Source organism: Protopterus annectens, chromosome 17.part0 (assembly GCF_019279795.1).
Source record: "Protopterus annectens isolate FY-2018-M chromosome 17.part0, PAN1.0, whole genome shotgun sequence".
Classification (NCBI taxonomy): domain Eukaryota; kingdom Metazoa; phylum Chordata; order Ceratodontiformes; family Protopteridae; genus Protopterus; species Protopterus annectens.
In genome coordinates this window covers 130,113,035-130,136,511 of record NC_056751.1, presented here as the reverse complement: position 1 = coordinate 130,136,511, position 23,477 = coordinate 130,113,035, and the positions used below count along the sequence as shown (strand labels likewise).

Genomic DNA, 23,477 nt, shown 5'->3' with positions numbered 1-23,477 from the left:
TAAGACATACAGAAGATAGAAAATGGGCAAGTCATTACGTTACCACCCCCCCCCCCGAATAAGAATTTTTTATTGTATTTTATGCAATACTTAAAAATGTATTGTAGTCTACATATTAATATAACCACCAGTGTTGGTCTGGACCCTTTCTATTAGAATGGATAAAAGCATTTCTTTCGGACTGGCTACCAAGGAGAACTGAAAGTAAATGAACTTTATTATATCATTTGCTATTTTTGTTCTGGTCTGCAGTAAAAAAGCGCATTTTATGACAAAAAAAATAGTTTTCTGCTTAAAGGGACAGTGAAACTCTCTGCAATGTCATCTTTACTGCTGCATAATGTGGCTTCAGGCCTAGCCATAACATAAATGCATTACGTCAGGAACTTTGAAAACAAAACATGCCATAATAATGCTGCACTCTATCGACACTTTCCAAAGGCATACAATACTAAGGCTCATAAGACGCTCTGCAATAAAGTAAATAAAAATATGATAAATCTGACACCAGAGAGATGGAATGGCATCACAGACACCAACCTCACCTAGTTCTAAAGCTTCTTAAAGAAAGCAAATTACCAATTAGGACACTGTTATAACACATGCAAGCAAGGTGAAAGGAACACGGCACTTCTTTGTGCTGGATCCTCTATTCTTCCCACTATAAACAAACAAGTACCAACAAGGCAAAAAACTACTGCTGTACAACACAAGTAATGCCTGCACTGCTTGTAACTAGTACAAATTCTGCTACATTCTGCTACATTAAATGAATAACTATGCAGCAGGAGAGCTTCTTTCTTATTGTGGAAGTGGCCCATGGCTCAACACAATTACAATAAAACTAAAACAAGCAATGACATACACCACTAACAATTCACCCAACAATAGAAAGTGGCCAAGACTACATGCATGACACATCAAAATCAAGATGATGCACATGCCATCTCTATAAACAGATCCCTTACCAGTGACTTTAATGCTTGAACAGCTCAAGGACCTAATTTCAATGCTTTATGTTTGTTTATTTGCTTTTCATAACATTAATACTTACAGAGCTAGCACAACATAACATAAAAGCATATGCCTAAAAAGATCTAATACTGGTTTCAGATAATATGCATCACTGCTCAACTTCATAATTTTTTTTTTTTTTTTTTTTTTTACTTCCATCAGACTGGCAAACCTCAAATGGACAAAACCTATTTTCTTAGAAGGCTCAAAATACAAACCACCACTAAACAATAATCTGTGTTCAACAAAGCAGCAAATGAAGTGTACACTATACGTGAAATAGTTACAGCAACACAAACCCCCCAAAAAATCCATTTAAATTAATACAAAAAGAAAACATTCAAAAGCAATATGCTACAAATTACATGTTTATAGTAGCTGCACTGCATACATCACAACTCTTTCTTGCTAATTGTACTAGCAATATACAAATGATACATTTATAGTAATTGCATTAAATAAATCACAACTCCAACTGTACTAGCTAATGATGTACTTCTATTTCAATACCTTATACATTTCTTTTTTAAATTAAGGTATCACTCAGCAAGGAAGAGAACACACAGATTTTTGGGGGTGGGCAAGACAACAACAAAGTAAGGATCATGAAGACGGTCTATAACAAGATATGGTTATGTGGCAACAGCCTTTAAAGCTACTCAGCCAGCTGACAAGGACTACTCTGCTTTGGAAAGTACTTTTAATATACAGTGCAGTTACTACAAATACAGAGCAGAGAACAGAGTCAGGTCTACCTGCAAAAAATTGTGACGGCTGGACATATATTCCAATCCAAGTGAATCTAAAAAAAATGAAAGTGGGGTTGCTAGATCCATGCACCAACATCCTGGAACAGACTATTTTAATGCCAGAAAATGACAACTCTACAGCACCTCCTTAGCTCAACTCCTGGATATCTAACGCTTGCATCAGTGAGATGTCACAGTCCAGACTGCTACCAACAGTTTAATTTTCACCTGTAAACAGTGTATTAAACTTGAACAGACATGCTCAAACAAAAATATTTCTATTACTCAAGTGATCAACTGCTTGAGAGACAGGGCACAGCTCAAAACAAGCAAGCAGATCACAGCATGGATAAGCCAGACAGAAAATAACTGGACGCTCTCATCCAAAAAAAGGAAACCAATCTGGTGGTCCCTTGCCATAAACAAACTTTACAACAAAAGGAAGAAACTATTGCAGAAAAGAGGAAAATCCCAGGATGCAAAAAAACAGTCTCAGTAAGAAGCCAAGATCCCTCAAAATCCTCCAAAGCAAGCTATGAAAATAAAATTGCCAAAGATTCCAAAGACAACCACAAGGCATTCTATAGCTATGTCGAGAAACTAAATGGCAATGCTCAGATCTGCTCAGAGCTACAACAGAATGGCATTAAATATGATCCCAAGGATAATGCCAATATCCTGGCAGATCGATTTCAGTGCAAACTTCACCCCCTAAAGGGCCCGATCTCAATACCGAAAGATTGCCAAATTTCGGTAATAAGGGCCACACAGGGGGGAAAAAAAACACTCTCCAAAGCTAAGAATACAGCATCCATGGGACCAGATGACATCCCAGGCTGTGTACTACATGAACTACAAAATGAACAGGCACCTCACCCAAGTGTCATGCTAATCATAGCCTCACCACAGGCTTCGTGCCCACTGAGTGGCCCACAGCTACAGTTATCCCACTCCAAAAGGGGGGACCCACCTTGGATCCCGGGAACTACCGCCCCATCAGTCTGACGAGCCTGATCTGCAAGGCCATGGAACGTATTACCATGAAACTTATAAACAAAGACACTGGCAACCTTCAAACACTGGACCCCACGCAGTTTGGGTTTGTGAAGGGCCAATCTTGTCTTCTGAACCTGACTGACTTCTTCGAATCAGTCTCCAGAACCGTGAACAAGGGTAAGGTGGTCCACACAGCCTATCTGGACCTTGCCAAGGCCGTCGACACCATCCCCCCCACTCTGAAATCATAGATAAACTTACTAAGTTGGGCATTAATCCCTACATCTCTTGATGGGTTGCAAACTGGCTTACTGACAGAACCCAGAATGTAAAAGTAGCCGATCCCAAATCCAGCTCCAGAAAAGTGGAGTACCTCAGGGTTCAGTCCTGGGACCACTCTTGTTTGGCATCTACTTGTCTGAAGTACAGGCCACTAAGAGATTCTGGCTAACAAAGGTTGCAGATGACTGCAAACTGGGAGCCATTAATGAATTCCCAAATGATGTGGATATTTTACAAAACGGCATTAGAGAAACAGATGATTGGTGCCAAAGCCATGGGCTCAAGCTCAATGTCAAGAAATGTATAGTTATCACCTTTGGGAAAAAACATGTACCCGTGAATTACCACATACGTGGCAGTACACTAAACACCGAAAGTGTGATAAGAGACTTAGGAACACAGGTAGACAGTGGTCTCATCTTCGATAACCACATTGCCACAACAGTCAGGAAATCCTTCTATGTGGCACACCTAATCACCAAGGGCTTTTCATCCAGAAAAAATGGGAGGTCATTGTCCCACTGTACTCATCCCTCATTAGACCCATTATAGAATACAATGCCAAATTTGGTATGTACCTCTCAAGACAACAACTGGAAAGGCCCAGAAATACCTCACTAAAAGAATCACAGGCCTAAAGCAGATGCCCTATGCTGACAGTCAAAAAAATCCACCTATACTCTGTTGCATACTGTCTACTCGGAGGCGATCTCTGCTTAACATACAAGGCCATGTCAAATCCAGAGCTGTTGGACGTGCTACACTTAAAGAAATCCCAGTCCCTCAGAGAAGCACGCTCCTGGGATCTAAACCTTGTCATCACAATGAACAAAACATGCTGGAGGGATAGGTTCCTGACCCAGAGACTCAATAGACCCCCCCATACATGTCAAGCAGAGTGCCTCTTTGGCCCTCTTCAAAAGGAACCTTGATGACTGGATGGGAGATGAGAAATTCACCCCGGGGATCACGTCAGTTGCCCTGCTAGACAGGGGTCCAGGGAAGTAAATATTGTGGGAAGAAATAGCCAGGGAATTGTTATGGCTAGGCTTGTATAGGCCCTAGGGCAGATAGCCTAGTACCAGCCTATGATCGGTTAACCATGTCCTCCCATGCTGACGAATACTGGATCTCCTGGAAAGACACCAGAAACTAAACCAATTACTGAAGTAAATCATCTTTTGTTCACATTGTGGCATCATCCTTGGTGAAGGTAGAATGCTGCTCAATGCAAGACACATACCTGCGACACACATTCAGACAGATGAATAATGTCTCTATCCATATAGTCCATAGAAGTACATCTCCGATTAACTCCCACATGGACTAGATAAATATATATATTTTTTTTATTTGCTTTTCCGAGTCTCCTCTGAAAATAGGGTTTTCCCCTTTAGGAACTGCCTATCAACAAAATGTAAACAAATAACAATAAATACATTAGGCACCATTAAATTATAAAAAAGAGGGGACCTTAACCGTCTGCTACTGAAAGGTAGGACTGTTTAAAAGAGAACCGTAAGAACATTTAAGATTGCAGTATGAAACATCAAATGATGGACACTAACATAAAAAAATTAAGCTTTGAGTGAGAAAGTTAGGTACTTCTTAACCTGTGATTCAAGAGTAAAATTACAGTGCAGTGTGCGCCTGTGTGTTTTGCTAGCTGCCACCTGCAACTTGTCTGCCAAGAAAGAAAAAAATTATCGTCAACCAAGGACAAATACAAAAGCAAATTTTATGTCCCGTCCGTGACCAGGTCACACAAACACCCTTCAAAATATGTAAAAAGTAAAGCAGTAACAAAATACTCATTCATACAACACTAGTGTAGAGTTAATAAGAATTAGAATTTGTACTGCACATTCAAACTACATTAATCTCTCTAACACAAACAAGCTACAACTTAACTGCAAGGAAGTCGGCAATGACACCCATCCCTACAGACAGGGACAAAAAAAATACTACCTACAAGCAATATCTTCTTAGTACAATATGTATTACTCTATTTCCTACATCAATTTTATACTATGTGCAAAACAATATAAAGAAATTTCCTTTACAAAAACTACTTTAAACGTTAAACATGAAAATTATAAACACGTCAGTCCATGATGACCCACCTGGCACTATCTCAACGGCGCCTGTAACTCCAACTTCTGCCATTCTTCTTCTGAACTCCTTATTATTTCCTTAATTGACTGAGTTCAATGGGACCAATACACGATTTTGTTAAGCTATGCGGAACCAGCTTGAAAACTATATTCATCCCGGACAAAAAAAAAAGAAAACTTAACAGCGAAAAATTCCTTTAATATAGGTAGTACAGGTATAAAATATAATCAATGCACAAATTATTGGCCAATTTAACGAAGAAGCACCTCACAGCTGAGAGCGCTTGTTTAAAACTTAAGCTTCAAATGAGTCCTTCTAGTTCCAGTAACAGGATAAGTCAGCCAAAAATCTATGCAAGCTATACCATCCCATTAACTGCACACATAACGCGTTAATTTGTCATTTCAAAAACAATGGAATTTTTTAGAATTCAATCCAAAGGTCACGTTACCATGTAAATATCACGGCAAAATTACAAAACTCCGTGAAAGTGCTGTTTTTGCAATAACAACGCCTTCTGACTATCCGCTTCACTCCCTGCATATACAAACATTCACGTACAGACCAATAAAAACGACTATGTGCTACTTCAACCCTGCCACTGGCTAGTATAAACCCCAGTACATACGTCACATGAAAGTTTCGAAGCTCCATTTGTAAACAATCTCATTGGAGTGTTGCCTAAATAGTTGCTACGTGAAATGCGATTCTGAACCAATAGATTCCTACGAATAAGAAAACTGAAATTACCGCCCATTCTACAACAAACCTTTTAATACTATTTTACATCACGCCTTTGTTCAAATATTCAATAAAAGACATTAAAGCAACATAATTTCTAACTCCAAATACCAACTGAAACTTTGACAGCTGAATGCGCACCAAAATTTACAGCAACTATCTCCACCTTCAGATTTCTACTCAACACACCGCTTAATTCTGGCAACTTAAAGTTCCAGTAAGTAGCAACAAGAAGGTACCTACTAACACTAATATAGTACACTGTCATGACATTAGAAAGAAGAATGTAAACGGAGTCGGTGTAAATATTGTGCAGGTACCCAGCAAGCTTCACTTTTGGGTTCCTTTACCTCCTGCTTGCTTTATTGCTACTGCACTGAACAAGTACATTTCTTTGAGTGCCTTTCTTTGATATTATATCTATGTGCATATGTATATACACATATTACATATGCATATACATATATGTTCTGCATTACTTTTTTTCTGCTTGCCTCTGTAACCAACAGGCTCCACTCATCAATTCATTTATTCTCCTGGGATGCAAACGTCCTACATTGCCCAACTGTTTCACCCAGGAGCTACAGCTGAGAAGGGGAGTGTGTACATGTCACTCATCCAAAGTCAAAAGAAGTGTACATTTTAGGATCCTAATTTTACTCACTGCATATGCCCAAATACTGACTGTGAGCATCAGTGAGGGTGTGCATCAGTAATCTTGTGCAATTCCCCCATTTTCACCAAGGATCGTGCAACAAGACTGAGCATCCTGTCATGCACCACACTCGCACATCTAAGCTGTCCAGAATTCCACAGAACATCCCTGATTTTGTTTTTTTCTCCACACCAGCTCCAGCAGTTGCTGGAACCACTGTTCAAATTTACACTCACCTAGTATACTCTCTATATATCAGTCTAACTGGCATGTGTGTTGGTAGGTGAGACAGAGAAAAAGTGTGTGTGTGTGTGTGTGTGTGTGTGTGTGTGTGTGTGTGTGTGTGTGTGTGTGTGTGTGTCTACAAATGCCTACATATATATATATATATATATATATATATATATATATATATGTGTGTGTGTGTGTGTACATATATACACACAGACACATGTATGCACATACATAACGCACAAATACACATTTTTTTTCGTTACAAAAATGGCAGTACTAAATAAATGTTAGCAATAGGTTTTGCTAGTAGTTTTGGTGTAGTTTAGGTACTGTGTGGGATTACTGTATGCATTTTGCTGGACAGTGTTGTGTGACAAGGCAGAGCAAGAGGATTGGGAATATGCCTCCCTGCAGTTAAATGGTCTTAAGTGTTGGTATATTTAAAGTAGCAGGGGTGAGGGGGCACGGCACTCTTCCCTCAATAAGAGATGGAGGGGGGTTGTGCCCCCTGCAAAAAACACTGTAGCTTTTGGGCTATTATGTTTTGTTGTACATTACAGTTATTTGAGTATTAGTGGTTCGCTTTATGGTGCAGTCGCAAAAATGTGAATTCATCCTACTGTGCGTGTTCATTTAGTATTTGCTTTAAAGTACAGTTTTGTACCTACCATAAATGTAGATGTTCGAGTGCTAATACAGCTGCAGTAATCACAGATGGGTTTTCTGCCATCAGGCGGGTCCTCGGTCGGCCGAATTCCAAAGTCTAGGTCCGGCGTCGGCTGCTGTCGCTTTCTTTCCTGACGTCAATGAGGCATGGGTATACAAGACACAGCCGACGCCATTTTCTTCAGTCCTTCTTGCCCCAGATGTCAGGTGCCCCCAGTAGGAAGGCAATACATAAATTATATTTATATACATGCAATGCAATATAATCAAAAATCAATAGTTGCAAGCAAATAAACCATAGAAGGATAACCCAGTCAGGTCGTATGAAGAGGGGTTAGGCCCTAGGCCTTTACCAAGAGGGGAAGAAGGGAGGGGAAAACTGTACTGCAGCTGTATTAGCACTCGAACATCTACATTTATGGTAGGTACAAAACTGTACTATGTTCATCGTGCATACAGCTGCAGTAATCACAGATGGGTAGAGTCCCAAAGCTACGCACAGGGTGCTAGGCACTAGGTGGAACTGGGATGAGCCAGAATGCCCTGCAACACAGCAGTGGCAAAGCCTGCTCTAGTTTTGGAATATAAAGGCAGGTGGTAGTGTTTTGTGAAGGTATGCACAGAACTCCAAGTGGCTGCCTCCAAAATATCTTTGGTAGGAACTCCTCTGAGGAAGGCTGTAGAGGTAGCTGTGGCCCTGGTGGAGTGGGATCTGATGCCTGTAGGGACAGATTTTCCATGATAGGAGTAACAAAACCGTATGCAGTGGCCTATCCATTTTGAAATTGTCTGTTTGGTAACTGGCTTCCCTTGAGCTCCTACAGCATAGGACACAAAAAGTTGTTCTGATTTCCTGAAAGGCTTTGTTCTGTCCAAATAACAACGTAGCTGTCTATGGATGTTTAAGGAGTGTAGCAGCCTTTCCCCTTTGATTTGAGGATTGGGGTAAAAGGTAGGTAAGTGTATGGCTTGATTTAAAGCTACCCTGGATACCACTTTAGGCATAAATGACGGGTTGGTTCGAAGGGAAACCCTGTCCTGATGGAAGATGAGAAAAGGCTGCACAGCCATGAGGGCTTGTAGTTGTGAAACCCTACGAGCTGAGGTAATGGCCAGAAGTAAAGCTGTTTTCCAGGACAAGTATTGCAAATCTGTTGAGGCAGCTGGTTCAAAGGGAGGCAATGTTAATTTTTCTAGAATGTAATTAAGATCCCAGGCTGGCACTGGTTGTTTCCTTGGCGGTCTTATATTCTTAGCCCCTCTGAGGAACTGTCTTAAGAGTGGGTGAGAGAATACGGGTGGATCCGTGTTGAATTCTGTAGAAATGGCTGAGGCATGGATTTTTATGGAGGAAAATTAAAAGTCCACTGTTCAGCAGCTCAGCTAGATACTGTAATACCTGAGACAAATTCAGTTTTCTAGGGTCCTGGCCTCTTTTCTAATTCCAAGAGCAAAACCGTTTCCATTTTGCGGAGTAAGCCTTTCTAGTAGATGGCCTTCTGGCTTCCAAAATTACATCCTGCACCTCTTTGGGGAGTAGGGTCTGTTGTGGTGTTAAGGAATTTTCCATGCAGCGAGATTGAGTGTTTTCAGCTGACTGTGAAGAGTTTTGTAGCTGTGCTGAGTCAGCAGAAGAGGCATTAGAGGTAGGGGCCAGGGAGGAGTATGTGTTAGGCTCCTCAGGAGTGGGTACCAGTGTTGTCTTGGCCAGTCTGGAGCAATCAGTATCATCTTCGGTCTGTCTGCTCTTGCTTTCAAGAGCACCTTGGGCAGAAAAGGCAGAGGTGGAAAAGCGTAAACTGTCCATGCTGTCCAACTGAAGGGCGTCCACTCTCCAGGCCTTTGGATGAAAGGTCCTTGAACAAAACTTTTCCAATTGAGGATTCCTGTGGGAGGCGAAGACATCTATGTCTGGCCTCCCCCACGCTTGGATTATCTTTGTAAACACTTGAGGATGCAACTTCCATTTGTGTGGATCTGTCATATTTCTGCTTAGATTGTCTGCCAGCGTGTTTCCAAGTCTGGCAAGTACTGTGCTTGAAGTTCGATTTGCCATTCCAGAGCCAAGTTCCAAAGTGTCATGGCTAGTCTGCACAGGGGGTATGAATGTGTTCCTCCTTGTTTGTTTATGTACCACATTACTGTGGTGTTGTCTGTTCTCATCAATAATTGTCCTGGATGCAGGAGGGCCTTGAAAGCTGTAATTGCATTTATCACCGCTAGCATTTCTTTTTGATTGATGTGAAGGTGCTTTTCCTTTTGGGACCATTTGCCCTGAATGCACCTGTCTGTCATGTGCACCCCCAGGCGTAATCGGAGGCGTCTGTTGTGATGACTTGATTTGCTTGAGGCTTGCAGAATGGGAGACCTGTGTTTGTTTGACATGCTTGGGCCCACCATAGAAATTCCTTTTGCAAACATGGAATTATTGGTATTATTGTTTCCAAACTGTGGCTGTGCTGAGACCATAGGTTTTTTAGGTACCACTGAAGTTTCCTCATATGCAACTTTGCACATGGGATTAAAAGAATGCAAGATGCCATGAAGCCCAGAGCCTGCAGGATTTTCCTTGCAGTAAGCCTGGTTCAATTTGCTAGTGTTTTGAAGTACTGAGTTAGTTCCCCCTGTTTTTCTGGCGTAACATAGGCCATCTGGGTGCACCCAGGAAAGTTATTTTCTGAGATGGTGTTAGCCTGGATTTCTCTTTGTTGATTGTGTATCCCAGAGAATTCAGTAACCGTGTTGCATAAGCCAGATGTTCCAGAAGTATGTGCTTGCTGTCTGCTTGGATCAGGCAGTCGTTCAAATAAGGGTAAATTTGTATCCCTTGAAGTCTGCAGTAGGCAATTACTGATGCCAGGCATTTCGTGAATACTCTGGGCGCAGTAGATAAGCCAAAGGGCAATGCAGAGAATTGATAGTGGATTGAACCTGCAAGAAATCTGAGGTATCTTCTGCAGCTTTGTCTGATTGGGACATGCAGGTATGCCTCCTTGAGGTCCAATGTTACCAGCCAAAACTCCTTGCCCAGCATGGGAAGAAGCTGCTGTAATGTGAGCATCTTGAATTGTGGTACGAGTAAGAATGTGTTTAGGATGGATAAGACCAAAATGGGTCTCCAGTCGGTTCCTTTCCTTGGTACCAGAAATAGCCTGGAATAAAAACCTTGACCTTGTTTGTGAGTAGGTATCTCTTGAATAGCTTTCATGTCTATGAGCTTTGAAATTTGTAGTTGTGCCTCCGCCCTTTGATTGTGTGGCAGGTTTGGCATGCCTCTCAATTTTGGGAGAGTGTGAAAATGAAATCTGTAGCCTCTGTTTATAACGTCCAGGATCCATTTGTCTGTTGTAACAATATGCCAATTTCTTGAAAATAATGCCAGCTTTCCTCCCAAGGGTGCTGCCAGCTGATGCTTGCTTGGCATGAAAAGGAGGAAGTCATTGGGTTTGTTTCCTGTATTGTTGTGCACTGTCTTCGCCACCTCTTGGTGCTGGAGTTTGCCATTGCCTGCCTCTATATGATCCTTGTGATTGCCCTCTGCCCTTTGTGCGCCTGTATCTACCTCTTTGGGGCTTGTCCGTGGCTGGAAAGGACCAGTTTTTAGAAGGCCAATTTCTGCTAAAACGTGGTGGTTGAACCTGTAGAAAAGCTTTGACAGTTTGCATAGATTTGGCTTTTTCTTCCATTTTCCGTAGTATCTCCTCAGCATTAGTACCAAATAGTACATCCTTTTGTAAAGGAGCATCTAGTAGTTTAGCTTTCACATGATCAGGCAAGATTTGTTCCCTAAGCCATGCATGTCTACGAATGACTGATCCTGTAACAGCAGCTCTACTTGAGGCCTCTAGGGCATCATAGCCACATTGTAAGGTGTGTTTACCCACTTGTTCTGCACTATGCATGATATCCTGAAACTCCTTCAAATCTAGTTGTTCAGGTTGAGACATTTTATTTCTTAATTGTGCTAACAGAAACTGCTGATATTTAAGCATATGAAACTGACAATTTAAGGCCCTCATGGCTAGGGTGGCCGAGGTATATACCTTTTTTCCCCACCTTTCTAAGGATCTTGACTCTCTTTCGGAAGGTAGTGGATTCTTAGCAGTAGAGGCCTTCATTCCCTTGGGGCCTTGAGAAATGGTTTCAGGGTCAGCATTATGGCTTTTGTAAAGAAATTGGTGAGAGTTAGGAACTCTGTAGTACCTATCAGGCTTGACTGGGGCAGGAGGCAGGGAATCCGGATTAAGGCAAGCCTCCGAATAAACATTATCAAGTACGTCCAAGACAGGAGGTATCGCCAGAGGTCTGTGCGGAGGTAAAAGAAATTCCCTAAGTCTTTTCTTGGAATCAGAAAAGTCTTGGCCTTCCCAATGGAAGTGTTCCCTCAAGATGTGCAAGGTTTCTCCAGAAGAAAAATCCTCAGGAGGAGATACAGAAGGAATGGACTGCTCTGCATCAGAATCTTCAAATGGGGAATAAGAGTGTTCCTCTACATCAGAAAGTTCTGAAAAAATGTAGCCCTGATCAGAAGAGGGAGAATCTTCCTCCACTCTGGGTCTCTTGTCTGGAGGGTGTTGGAAACCCCTGATGAGAGTAATTAAATCCTCAGCCATTTTAAGCATCTGCTTTTTAGGCATGGGGCCTGGGGATGGGCCCTGTGCAACAGGTCTCTTGAGATGCCTGGCTGATTTGGACTTAGTAAAGGCCTTAATGGAAAAGGAAGATGAGGGTCTAAAGACACCATGGGTGGAAGTGGACCTGTCCACATTAGGAGGCTCAACGCTCACAGTGGCTTCGGTGGTTGTAGTCTGGGTATGGGCCGAGGTACCTGCGGTCTCGGTTACAGAAGACACCGCCAAAGAAGTGTCGTCGGTAGTCAGGGACTGCATAGGCGTCTCGCTGAGAACCGGACCACGTGTAGCCGGTTTTGGCGTTGTGTCGGTGGGGACCGGGGACCGCGGACCTCTCGTGTCAGTCATTGTCCTTGCGTTTTCTGGACAAAACGGTAGTCGGAGACTCAGACGATATTTTATAATCAAAGGCTTTACCAAAAAAGTGTTGGGCGAACTCCGCCCGACGTTTAATAGTGTGTATATTGAAAGTACCGCAAAAGCGACAGCCCGAGACGTCGTGGTCTGGGCCTAAACAAGGTATGCAGAGGGAATGGAAATCCTTATGCGGTATTTGCTTCCCACAAGAAATACAATTGTTAACTTTTTCTGACATCGGACTGAGGCAAAAAAAGTTTCCCCAATGGGGTACTTAGCTTTAATGAAGACTTCGGTTTCCAATTTTTCGTAAATTCAGGAGCTGGCCGACCGGCACTTGCGAAGTGCTTCTGCTTCGGGCACCGTGCAGCAAAAAAGACTGAAGAAAATGGCGTCAGCTGTGTCTTATATACCCCTGCCTCATTGACATCAGGAAAGAAAGCGACAGCAGCCGACGCCAGACCTAGACTTTGGAATTCGGCCGACCATGGACCTGCCTGATGGCAGAAAACCCATCTGTGATTACTGCAGCTGTATGCACGATGAACATGGTGTATTTGACCATAACCAATATTCTCATACACACACACAGACACACATGCATCTATAAGAAAACTAACCAGATTTCTAGCTATTGTGTCACCTGACATTCAAGAAAATGACATGAATCCCAAAATTTTTTTTTGAGGGTTGAGCTAAAAGAAGTTTCTGTACAAGTAAATATGAATTCTGAATCGTAAGCCTACAGTTGCCAACCAGGTGGAACTGGGAGAAGTCATAGCAACTTGCTAAAAGCAACAACACATGTAAAGGGCATGACAAATATGGGTATCATGGGATTCTTTGAAGGACAGATCAAATAAATGAGCTATCGTCTGCAATGGTACATGGGAAAAAATATTAAACTCAGATATAGGATTCGTGAACATGTAAAGCTATAAAAAAAAAAATAATCAGGATTTACCATACGCTCTGGAGAAACATAGTTGTAAATGTTCTGGCTTTTGTAAACTTCATTTGTTAATGTTAGAACAGATTAACACTGTTAACTTTGTCAATAGATGTAACAATGTGCTGGAAGTCAGGGAACTTAAGTGCCAAGTGTTACTTAAATATAAGTTCCCTGGCTTACATCATCATCATCATCATCTTCTTTCGGCTGTTCCCGTTAGGGGTCACCACAGCGGATCATCTGTTTCCATTTCTTCCTGTCCTCTGCATCTTGCTCTGTCATACCAACCACCTGCATGCCCTCTCTCATCACATCCATTAACCTGATCTTAGGCCTTCCTCTTCCTGTTACCTAGTAACTTCATCCTTAGCATCTTTTCCCAATATACTCAGCATCCCTCCTCAGCATCTTTTTCCCAATATACTCAGCATCCCTCCTCAGCACATGTCCAAACCAACGTAACCTTGCCTCTTTGGCTTTGTCTCCAAACCTTCCAAACTGGGCTGACCTGTAATATACTTATTCCTGATCCTGTCCACCCTCGTCACACCCAGTGCCAATCTTAACATCTTTAACTCTGCCACATCCAGCTCTAACTCCTGCCTTTTTGTGAATCCCACTGTCTCCAACCCATATAACATAGCTGGACTCACTACCCTCTTGTAGACCTTCCCTTTCAGTCTTACTAGTACTAGTCTGTCACAAATCACTCCTAACACTCTTCTCCAACCACCCCATCCTGCCTGTACTGCCTTCTTCACCTCTCTTCCACACTCACTATTACTTTGAACTACTGATCCCAAGTATTTAATCTCATCCACCTTTGCCACCTCTACTCCTTGCATCCTCACCATTCCTCTAACTTCCCTCTCATTCACACACATATATTCTGTCTTAGTCTTGCTGACCTTCATTCCTCTTCTCTCTAGAGAATATCTCCATCTCTCCAGGGTCTCCTCCACCTGTTCCATACTCTCACTACAGATCACAATGTCATCTGCAAACATCATAGTCCACGGGGACTCCTGTCTAGATCAGTCTGTCAACCTGTCCATCACCACTGCAAATAAGAAAGGGCTCAGAGCTGATCCTTGATGTAATCCCAACTCCACCTTAAACTCATCCATCACTCCCACCACAGACCTCACTGCTGTCACACTACCCTCGTACATATCATGTACTACTCTAACATACTGCTGCGACACTCCTGACTTCCTCATACAATACAACTCCTCTCTAGGCACCCTGTCATATGCTTTCTCCAAGTCTACAAAAACACAATGCAACTCCTCCTCACCTTCTCTGTACTTCTGCATCAGCACTCTTGGAGCAAACATCGCATCTGTAGTGCTCTTTCCCGGCATGAAACCATACTGCTGATCACAAATCATCACATCCCTTTTTAACCTAGCTTCCACTACTCAAGTTACCGGTCTTAAATGAGAATACAAATGTTAAAGGTTTATTGAAAATGAAAATATGACAACAGTTTTTTATTTATTTAATAATTTTAATATTTGTGAATGCTACGGATTTGTATTATTAGGGATATGTAATTTTTTAAAAAAGTGTTTATGAAGTATGTGAGTAGATAGTTACTTTGACTGACTGGTCAACTGAACCTTGTGTTACTTTGGGAGAGTTATTTAAAGTTTTAACCAGAGTTGATTTCTGGTTAAGTTCCATTGTTTGATTAAAAGGAACAAAAGTGCTAAAGGAGTTTCAGGGGTTGTTTTGTGTTGAGCCCAGTGTTACTTTGAAACTTTACCAACAAGGCTGTGGTTTTTATTCGTTTTAAGTGTCTTGTTTTGAAGTTAGGTGTGTTTGTTTTTTTATATATACTGTGAAGGCTGCCAGCCCAGCTAACAAGAATTTTGTAAATAATCCTATATCATTTGTAAATATTAATATGATCCACAGACTTGTCTTACAAATGTAAGTAAACTGTATGCTCTGTACTGAGCTTCAAGAATGTAACCACAGTGTACCCTACTGGGAAAGCACAGAAGTGGATGTAAACTATATGCCTGTGCAAATGTATGTTTTAATAGTAGCAGCTGGAACACACAGAGTTAACTTGCAAACCCTCAAGAAAATAAACTGCAATTGTTTACAATGGTGTTATCTCGCAGTTTCAGCAAGAAGACAGAAAGTCTACAGCTAGAGTTTCTTTCCATTTCTTAAGACAGAAATGATTACTAAGTTTAAAATCTAAAAGTGTTAATTGTTCTATGACTTCCAGTTTCAGACAAGCTTCTAAGAGACAAGAGTATTTTTCATAGAGACATGTTAAATTCTGTTATCTGTTTAGCCTGGGAACTAGCGGCAGGTGTCAAATATTGATATAATCTAGCTAACCCAGCAGTAATGTGCATTATTAATTTAAGAACTATCTCAAAGAGAAAGTCTGTGCATCTTGTATTTGTCTGTGGACCTAGAAACTTCCATTCAGAACCTGTATATGCCTTGCTAATAGTAAATACAAGATTACAGTGATTTCTCTTACAGATAGGAAAGTAGCATTGTGGCTTTTTCGAGTTGGTTAGTACCTTACAGTTTTGGGTTTTGAGTCTGCTTCATCTCCTTATTGGCACTGGTTTCACCTTGCTTTCTACATCAAGTCGCAGTCAAGTTTTGTGGTTACAAGTTAAATGGCGAGCGAGAGTGGTCCGGTAGATGTCGGGAGTATGTTACAGCAGATTAACGAAACTTTACAAGAACATTCGGTTCTTATACAGAAATTGCTCACTAAAGAAGCGGTAAATTCTACGCAAACAGGGGACAGTTTGGGGTTCCCATTGACACAACCAACTCCACCAAACTCCATTACGCAAGGTAATTTTCAATATGGTAACAAAGAACAAACTGTTCAAGATGTAACTAACTGGAAAAATAACAAATACAAATTTTCAAACGGTTCTACTAAACTAACTACCACAGTAAACACCATACAAGATATACAACCAATGCAGGACATGTTAAAACTTTTTGAGAAAAAACTGTTTAGGTTAAAACGGATTCAACTTGAAAATAGCTATTTGTCGCGGAACATCGAATTGGGAATTATTCCCAAAGGTTTAAGACTTTGGAGGTATCCAAATGGCTGTGAACACAATGAAAATATGTTAAATGACTTACATGCTTTTTTTGACAATTGTGGTATCCGACTTATGGACATCAAAGTCAAACACAACGATATCAAAATTACAGAACTATTAACTCAATTAGAAGAATTAAATGGCAACATATCCAAAGATCTTTTGTTTGAGCATGTTTACGATCAGTACACACACATCATTTCTGATGTAACAACATGTTGTGACACCATTTTTCGGAAGAAATGCCATAAAATTCAACGAGATCTAAACAGATATGCACAACACCAAGCATATCCTAAGTCGTGTAATTCCAAAAGTCGCAACCATAGCAACGCTCAAACACAGCCACTGTTGGTCACAGTTGATGACGCTAATCCGCCGTTTGAGGGTGATGACGACAACATCTGTAATGAAAGCGAGGAGATTCCGGAAGAAGGCATAACGCGTTCGGATCGCTTAAAGAACCAAAATGAAGTGAACCAGCAGGAACTTTACACAACAGGCACCAGACCTAAACAGACTTTTTTGGGACTCACAGCGGGCAAAAAACGGAGACTGTAACTGATACCATCGTTGGAATAACGGAAGTACAGACACAAATGGTACTTTCTGTTGGACCTCATGTAATTTCTTTCTTGGACAGTTCGGAACATCAATTTCACACTGTGAGTAAGTCCCATACAGACTTTTACATCATGCCTACTTGTAATAAGGACAATTATATCGTACCCACGATTCCTTCAGAAGTTTATGTACCTATTATAGATGTGATACATGATAACAGTAGTATGCATAAGAATGACAATAACAGTTGTTCATATATTCATCTGTCTCGAGATACAGATGACAATGAGCATGATAAAGTGTTATTAGAATTAAGCACATATCAGTATAATGGAGATGGGATAAGTGATGGTACATATATTGAAAGAGATACATTTAGTACACAGCATACAACAGAACATCCCAATGATTATAATGATTTAGTTAATTTTCATATAGATTATAATCCAGATAATTATATCACTGGGAATGATGATAGTATGCAACTACAAGAAGTAAATGTAGAAGCAAATTCGAATATAGATTTAACAGCAAAACATAATGAGTATTTTTTAAGTAATTCACAAATTATCATGAATACAAAGCAAGATTACAAAATATATAATTATTCTTCCAAGCATATAACAGTAGAACATGCTGATTTATTCTCAAAAGGACTTAGTTATGTCCCATGTATTAAAGGCAATATGGTAGAATCTATACTAGACTTAAAGCTATTTTCAAGGAAATTGAATTTAAAAGTATATTTTAACAACAGTATTGAATGTCACAATAGGGTAGATAGAATGTTCACGAAACCAAGCCTATTCAATCCACCCATGAATGATGAAATTATGTATTTTGAAAGGAGAAGTGAATATGATATGAGAACATATTATAAAAAATACAAATATAATAAACATGTCAATATTACAACAATTGAACAACAACTACTTAAAGACATAAAAAATGATCCAAAATTAAGAATTATGAGGCCTGATAAAGGTAATGGTATAGTCATTTTAGACTATACCGATTATAGCTTATACATGATAAACATGTTAATGAGTAAGACATATCTAGAAATAAGTAGAAATCAAGTGCATATTGCTTACAAAAGAATAGATACATTGTTAGAAGATATGTTATATCAAGGGGGTATCACTGAAAAAGAATATGAATTTTTAAGAAATGAACATCCAGTTATCAGTGGTATCTTCGGAATACCAAAAATACACAAAGGCCTTAATAATCTTGAATTTAGACCCATAGTAGATGGACACAGAAGTGTAACATGCAATATAAGCATGTATTTGGATCATTTTTTTAAGGAAAGTATGAAATGTTTCAGTTACATAACCAAAGACTCATGGGATTTTTTGAGTAGACTAAATAAGATCTCTATGAAGAGAGAATATGTTTTTATAACAATAGATGTTGTAAATTTATTTACCACAATTCCTCATGATGTAGGCCTTTTATGGCTTGAAGAACAACTATTTGGGACGAATCTTTATGAACAAGATCAAATTAACATATTAATAAATCTTATGGAAATAGTACTTAATAATAATTACATATTTTTTGAAGGTAGTTATTTCCAACAAATAAGTGGAGTAGCCATGGGGGCACCTTGTGCCCCCATGTATGCAAACCTTATCATGAGTTATTGGGAACACAACTATCTATTTACAACAGAGTTTCGTGACCATCTTATTATGTATACCAGATATTTGGATGACATATTTATCATATGGGATCAAGATAAAAATAAAGATCTAAATACTTTAGAAAAATTTTTAGAATATATTAATACCACAGTTAAATTTTTGAAATTCACTTATAATGTCCAAGAACATAAAATTAATTATTTGGATGTAGATATTACATAGGATAAAGAAACAAACAATTTAAAAACACAAATACACAGGAAACCTACTTTTTCAAATGCGTACTTGCATTATGATAGCTGGCACCCTGGCCATCAGAAGAAAGCCATTGTCAAAGGGCAGATGGTCAGGGCTGCCAGAATGGTAAGTGAAGAAGTAGATTTCATGGAAGAAATGAATTATATTATGCAATTATTTATGAACAGGGGATACCCTGAACAATTTTGTGTTAAAATATTTAATGAAGTAATAAATAAAAGAAAAAATGGAACTTATACGGCAATTTTAAAAACAGGTTCGTTAAATAAAATATCATTTGATAATGAAGATATATTGGACAAAGAAGGTTATAACAATATCCCATTATATATTATTAAATTTGATGATTGTTCCAAAGACATAGAACATATCATTAAGAGAAATTGGGATTTCTTTGTCAACGACAAAATAGGGAGACAAATATTTAATGGACCAATAAAATTCGTATATAAGAAGAGTCCTTCTTTTAAAAATATATTAGAAAATAAAAGATACATTGAGACATATAAAAGAGCAAAAGAAGGGAATTATAGATGTGGGACATGTAGTACATGTAGTCACATTTATGAGACAGGTACCAACATTAGGATTAATGAATGTAATATCAGGATAAGTGGACATTATAATTGTTTTACAACAAACGTGGTATATATAGCTTTGTGTCAGCAATGTAAAGCCTTTTACGTGGGAAAAACAAAAAGAAAATTTAGAGAACGAATTAAAGAACATTTACTAGATATTCAGCATCACAAAAATAGCAATGCGCTAGCAAGACATGTTATAGACAATAACAATCACAAATTTAAATTTATGGTGGTTAATCAAATTAAACAGGATTCACAAGGAAGAATAACCATGTATCATTTAGATATGGAAGAACTTAAATGGCAGATTCAGCTAAATTCATGTATACCTCCGGGTATAAACGAATATATGACCATCATGCCATTATTAAAATTGAACAGAATATATAACAAATGATATATGGTATTATATACAATATTATATCATACTTATTATTATTCAATTTATTATGAAATTGGTTAAATACAATTTATATATATATATATATAATTATTAACATTAATAGATCAGGACAATTTATAACATAAGTTAGTATAATCAATTTAATTATATTCGATTGCATACTACAAGCATATAAACATCAACTGTATTTAAATCAAATATGTAAATTATATATCTCATTATAATAATGTTTGGTATACTGGCTGTGTTTACACATGCATACTAGTTGTACAAATGTATTATTTATTATTAATTATTATTTTTTATATATATTTCATTTAATACAATATACTTATAAGGGATATTTCAGCAATATATAGGTCTCAGTTGAGTATAATAACACATGTACAGGTACACATTATATAATACATTTTGGATAAATTATTTATTAAATAAGGTTTTTATATATGTATTTACATAAACAAGTATCACACAGTTTATATAAATAGATTGTTTAGGTACTTAGTTAGTAGTTTTTAAGTGTATTTAGTATATTACTTTAGAATATATATATATGTATATGTGATTATATTAAATGAAATTGTTTGAATTTAAATAACATGAATTTTTTACACAATGCCATTTCCTTTTTAAGAATTTTTGGTGGGAAATTAGGCTATTAATTGAGTGATTATTGAATAATTGGTAATGTATAAAATGAGTGAGATGTAAGACAGTTTGTATTCTGAAGAAGTTCGGAAGGACGAAACCTGGGTCAATCAAGCAGTGTTCGTATTGGAGTTTGCATTGTGGCTTTTTCGAGTTGGTTAGTACCTTACAGTTGTGGGTTTTGAGTCTGCTTCATCTCCTTATTGGCACTGGTTTCACCTTGCTTTCTACATAAAGTAGCAAGATTAGTTTAGATGTTTTCTGTATTTATGGGAGACTGTCCTGCAATGTTGTTTTAAAATATTTGCAGTGATTCTGAACTCTATTGTCACTGTGCTGAGTTGAGTATTGTCTTATGCTTTTATTATTTCTTATTAAACTTAACTTATACTTATACTTAAACCTTTTAATTGTGGCTGCTTTGTTTAGAGATATTTAAGCTCTTAAAGTACTTACATATGAATTTTGTGACACTGTATAGGCCACTCCTAAATAGCCTTAAAACTTTTGTCACACTTACCATTTGGATAATAGTAACATTGCACAACAGAAATGGGACCCTTTGGTAAGGGCCTTATCATAGCAGATAAAAGCTGCTTGTGGCAGGGCTTAATACCTTATAGTCTGGGCAGAAGGGGGGCATAGCTATTGAACCTATGCCAGCCTTCTCCAGGAGTGTGTGCGTTTGGATATAAATCAAATCTTAAAGAGTGTGTGTGTGCGTGTGTGTGTGCACACACGCCAGCTACATGGGCAGGGACACGAAGCACTGGTAGAACAGAGAGGGTGCTGGAGGTTTTAGCTTGACCACTCGGCTGAGATCTTAACCCTAGAGCTGTGCCAGTGGGGAGTCTTAATGGGGATCTGGAGAAAGAGGGAGAAGCCAGCCCCAGACTGACCGTGATCTCTGTGTGCTCTTAAGGGAAATTGTACTTTACTGTGTGTGTGCTTGTCATCCTCCAAACGTGCACGTCCCTCACTGGTGTTAATGGTGAGGATCAAGGCTCCTAGATTACTGGGCCAGTGCAGGGGCATCACATGTACATATATAATATATATATATATATATATATATATATAATATATATATATATATATATATATATATATATATATATATAAATATAAACATATATATATATATATATATATATATATATATATATATATATATACATACATCTATACATACATATATATATATATATATATATATATATATATATATATATATATATACACACACACACACACACACTAACATATACGCACACACACATAAATATATATATAAATGTACAAAAATACACCAGCTGCAATCAAATTAGCATTTTCTTTCCTCCTTTTTTTGCCAAAAAATTCATCAGAAGTAAAATGCATAAAATCTCTCAAGTTTAAATGTCATATTGTAACCAATCACAACACATAACTAACAAATGAGATTGCCTACTAAGTGCATTTCAAATATCACCAGTCCCAACACAAAACTAATAAATGGCATCACCTTCTCACAGCTCCATTATAAAGCACATTTAATTTTTAAATTATTGTTTAAGCCAGGAGGTGTGTCTGCATTTAAAAACAAACAGGCATCTCCACTCTTACAATTTAAGGCAAGTATTTACATCACCAAAAAAAGAAGAAACTTACTCTAAAACCAAAAATTTAAATCCCAGAAACCGTTTCCAAACAGTACTGTGTTTGCCAAGTAATTTTAAGTCTTTTATGGCTGACTTATGCTCCCTAATGTGATTGGCCAATCTTACGATAGTCTTGCCAAAAAAAAAAAACTTGTGCAGCAATTGCAAGCCCCAGATACACCAGAAATCTTGAGTGGCAGTTGAAAAACTTGGATATTTGAGAGAAATTACAGTCCACAACAAAATACTGTTTCCACACCAAGATATCAATACAAACATTGCATCTACCACATTTAAACATACCACTAATATTAATCTCCCTATGCTTCGAAAATCGATCACCTGCTTCAAAAAACAACTTCATAGTTTTGGTAGTCTTAACAAATTTGTAGGCTATCTCCTACTACATTATACAGGTGTGTATTACCTTGTATAATACGCCAGTTTCTGATTAAAATAAAGAGAGTACCGGACATATCAAAACTAATAGGGAAGGGAAATCATTATTTGTGTTCACCAGGACCTGAATGTGCATTAACATTAAATCCATGTTTTAAGGTAAGTAGATATTTACTGTCCCTAGAAATAATCACCTCTTTCAAAAATTTCTCTAGTAATGAAACAGGTTAATGCCTCTCAATAAACAACTGCTTTAGAAGAAAACATTCAGCTGTAAATAACTTGTCTCTAATAATCCTTGACAGCCTAATGTACTGGCCCTTTACTATATCAATCATCGTAAAAGTAGACTATTAACTCTTGAAATCTAGGTAATTGTTTCTGAAAGTTTTCTTTCTTTGCATGAAACAAATACTAAATTGACATAATCAAGTGAAAAAACAATGTCTAAAACGGTACTTGTGACCTTGCTTTAGAAATGTAAGTTTAAATACCAAATACTGTACTTAACCTCTACCAGAAATTTAAATTTTCCATTCTACCCTACCATAAAAAAAAAATGTCACCGATATAGGATTTGTGCAATCTTGTTTTTGCATATCTATCCAGCTTTACCGACACTTCCGCCTCCCATGCAATCAGTGCCAGGTTGGCTTATGCCGGGGCTAATTTGGCCCCTTTTCTACGCCTCTTTTTTGATGGAATATAGTGTTAACAGTACAAAAAAAAATTATTTTCAAAACACAAGCTCAGTGAGATTGCAGATAGTTTCTGTTTTGGAAAGAATACCTGTCGTATACTACACAGATATTGGCTAACAAAATCAATATCAGGCTTGTGCT

General features: G+C 38.4%; 1 protein-coding gene across 6 annotated transcripts in view; it reads right to left on the bottom strand.

Annotated features, from left to right (window-relative positions):
* CDC14B (cell division cycle 14B) overlaps window positions 1-23,477 on the bottom strand; it is a 2,772,169-nt gene that overhangs the window by 2,423,164 nt on the left and 325,528 nt on the right. The window contains exons 1-2 of one of the 6 annotated variants that reach the window (XM_044059785.1): window positions 5,608-5,741; window positions 5,165-5,300 (exon numbers count right to left, since the gene is read on the bottom strand). The exons of 3 other annotated variants lie outside the window; for them this stretch is intronic. In XM_044059785.1, coding sequence (XP_043915720.1) covers window positions 5,165-5,207 — 43 coding nt within the window. In that variant the 5' untranslated portion in view covers window positions 5,208-5,300; window positions 5,608-5,741. Of the gene's footprint in view, window positions 1-5,164; window positions 5,742-23,477 lie in introns of those variants that run through there. 2 more of the 6 variants (XM_044059787.1, XM_044059786.1) reach the window with 2 other exon arrangements.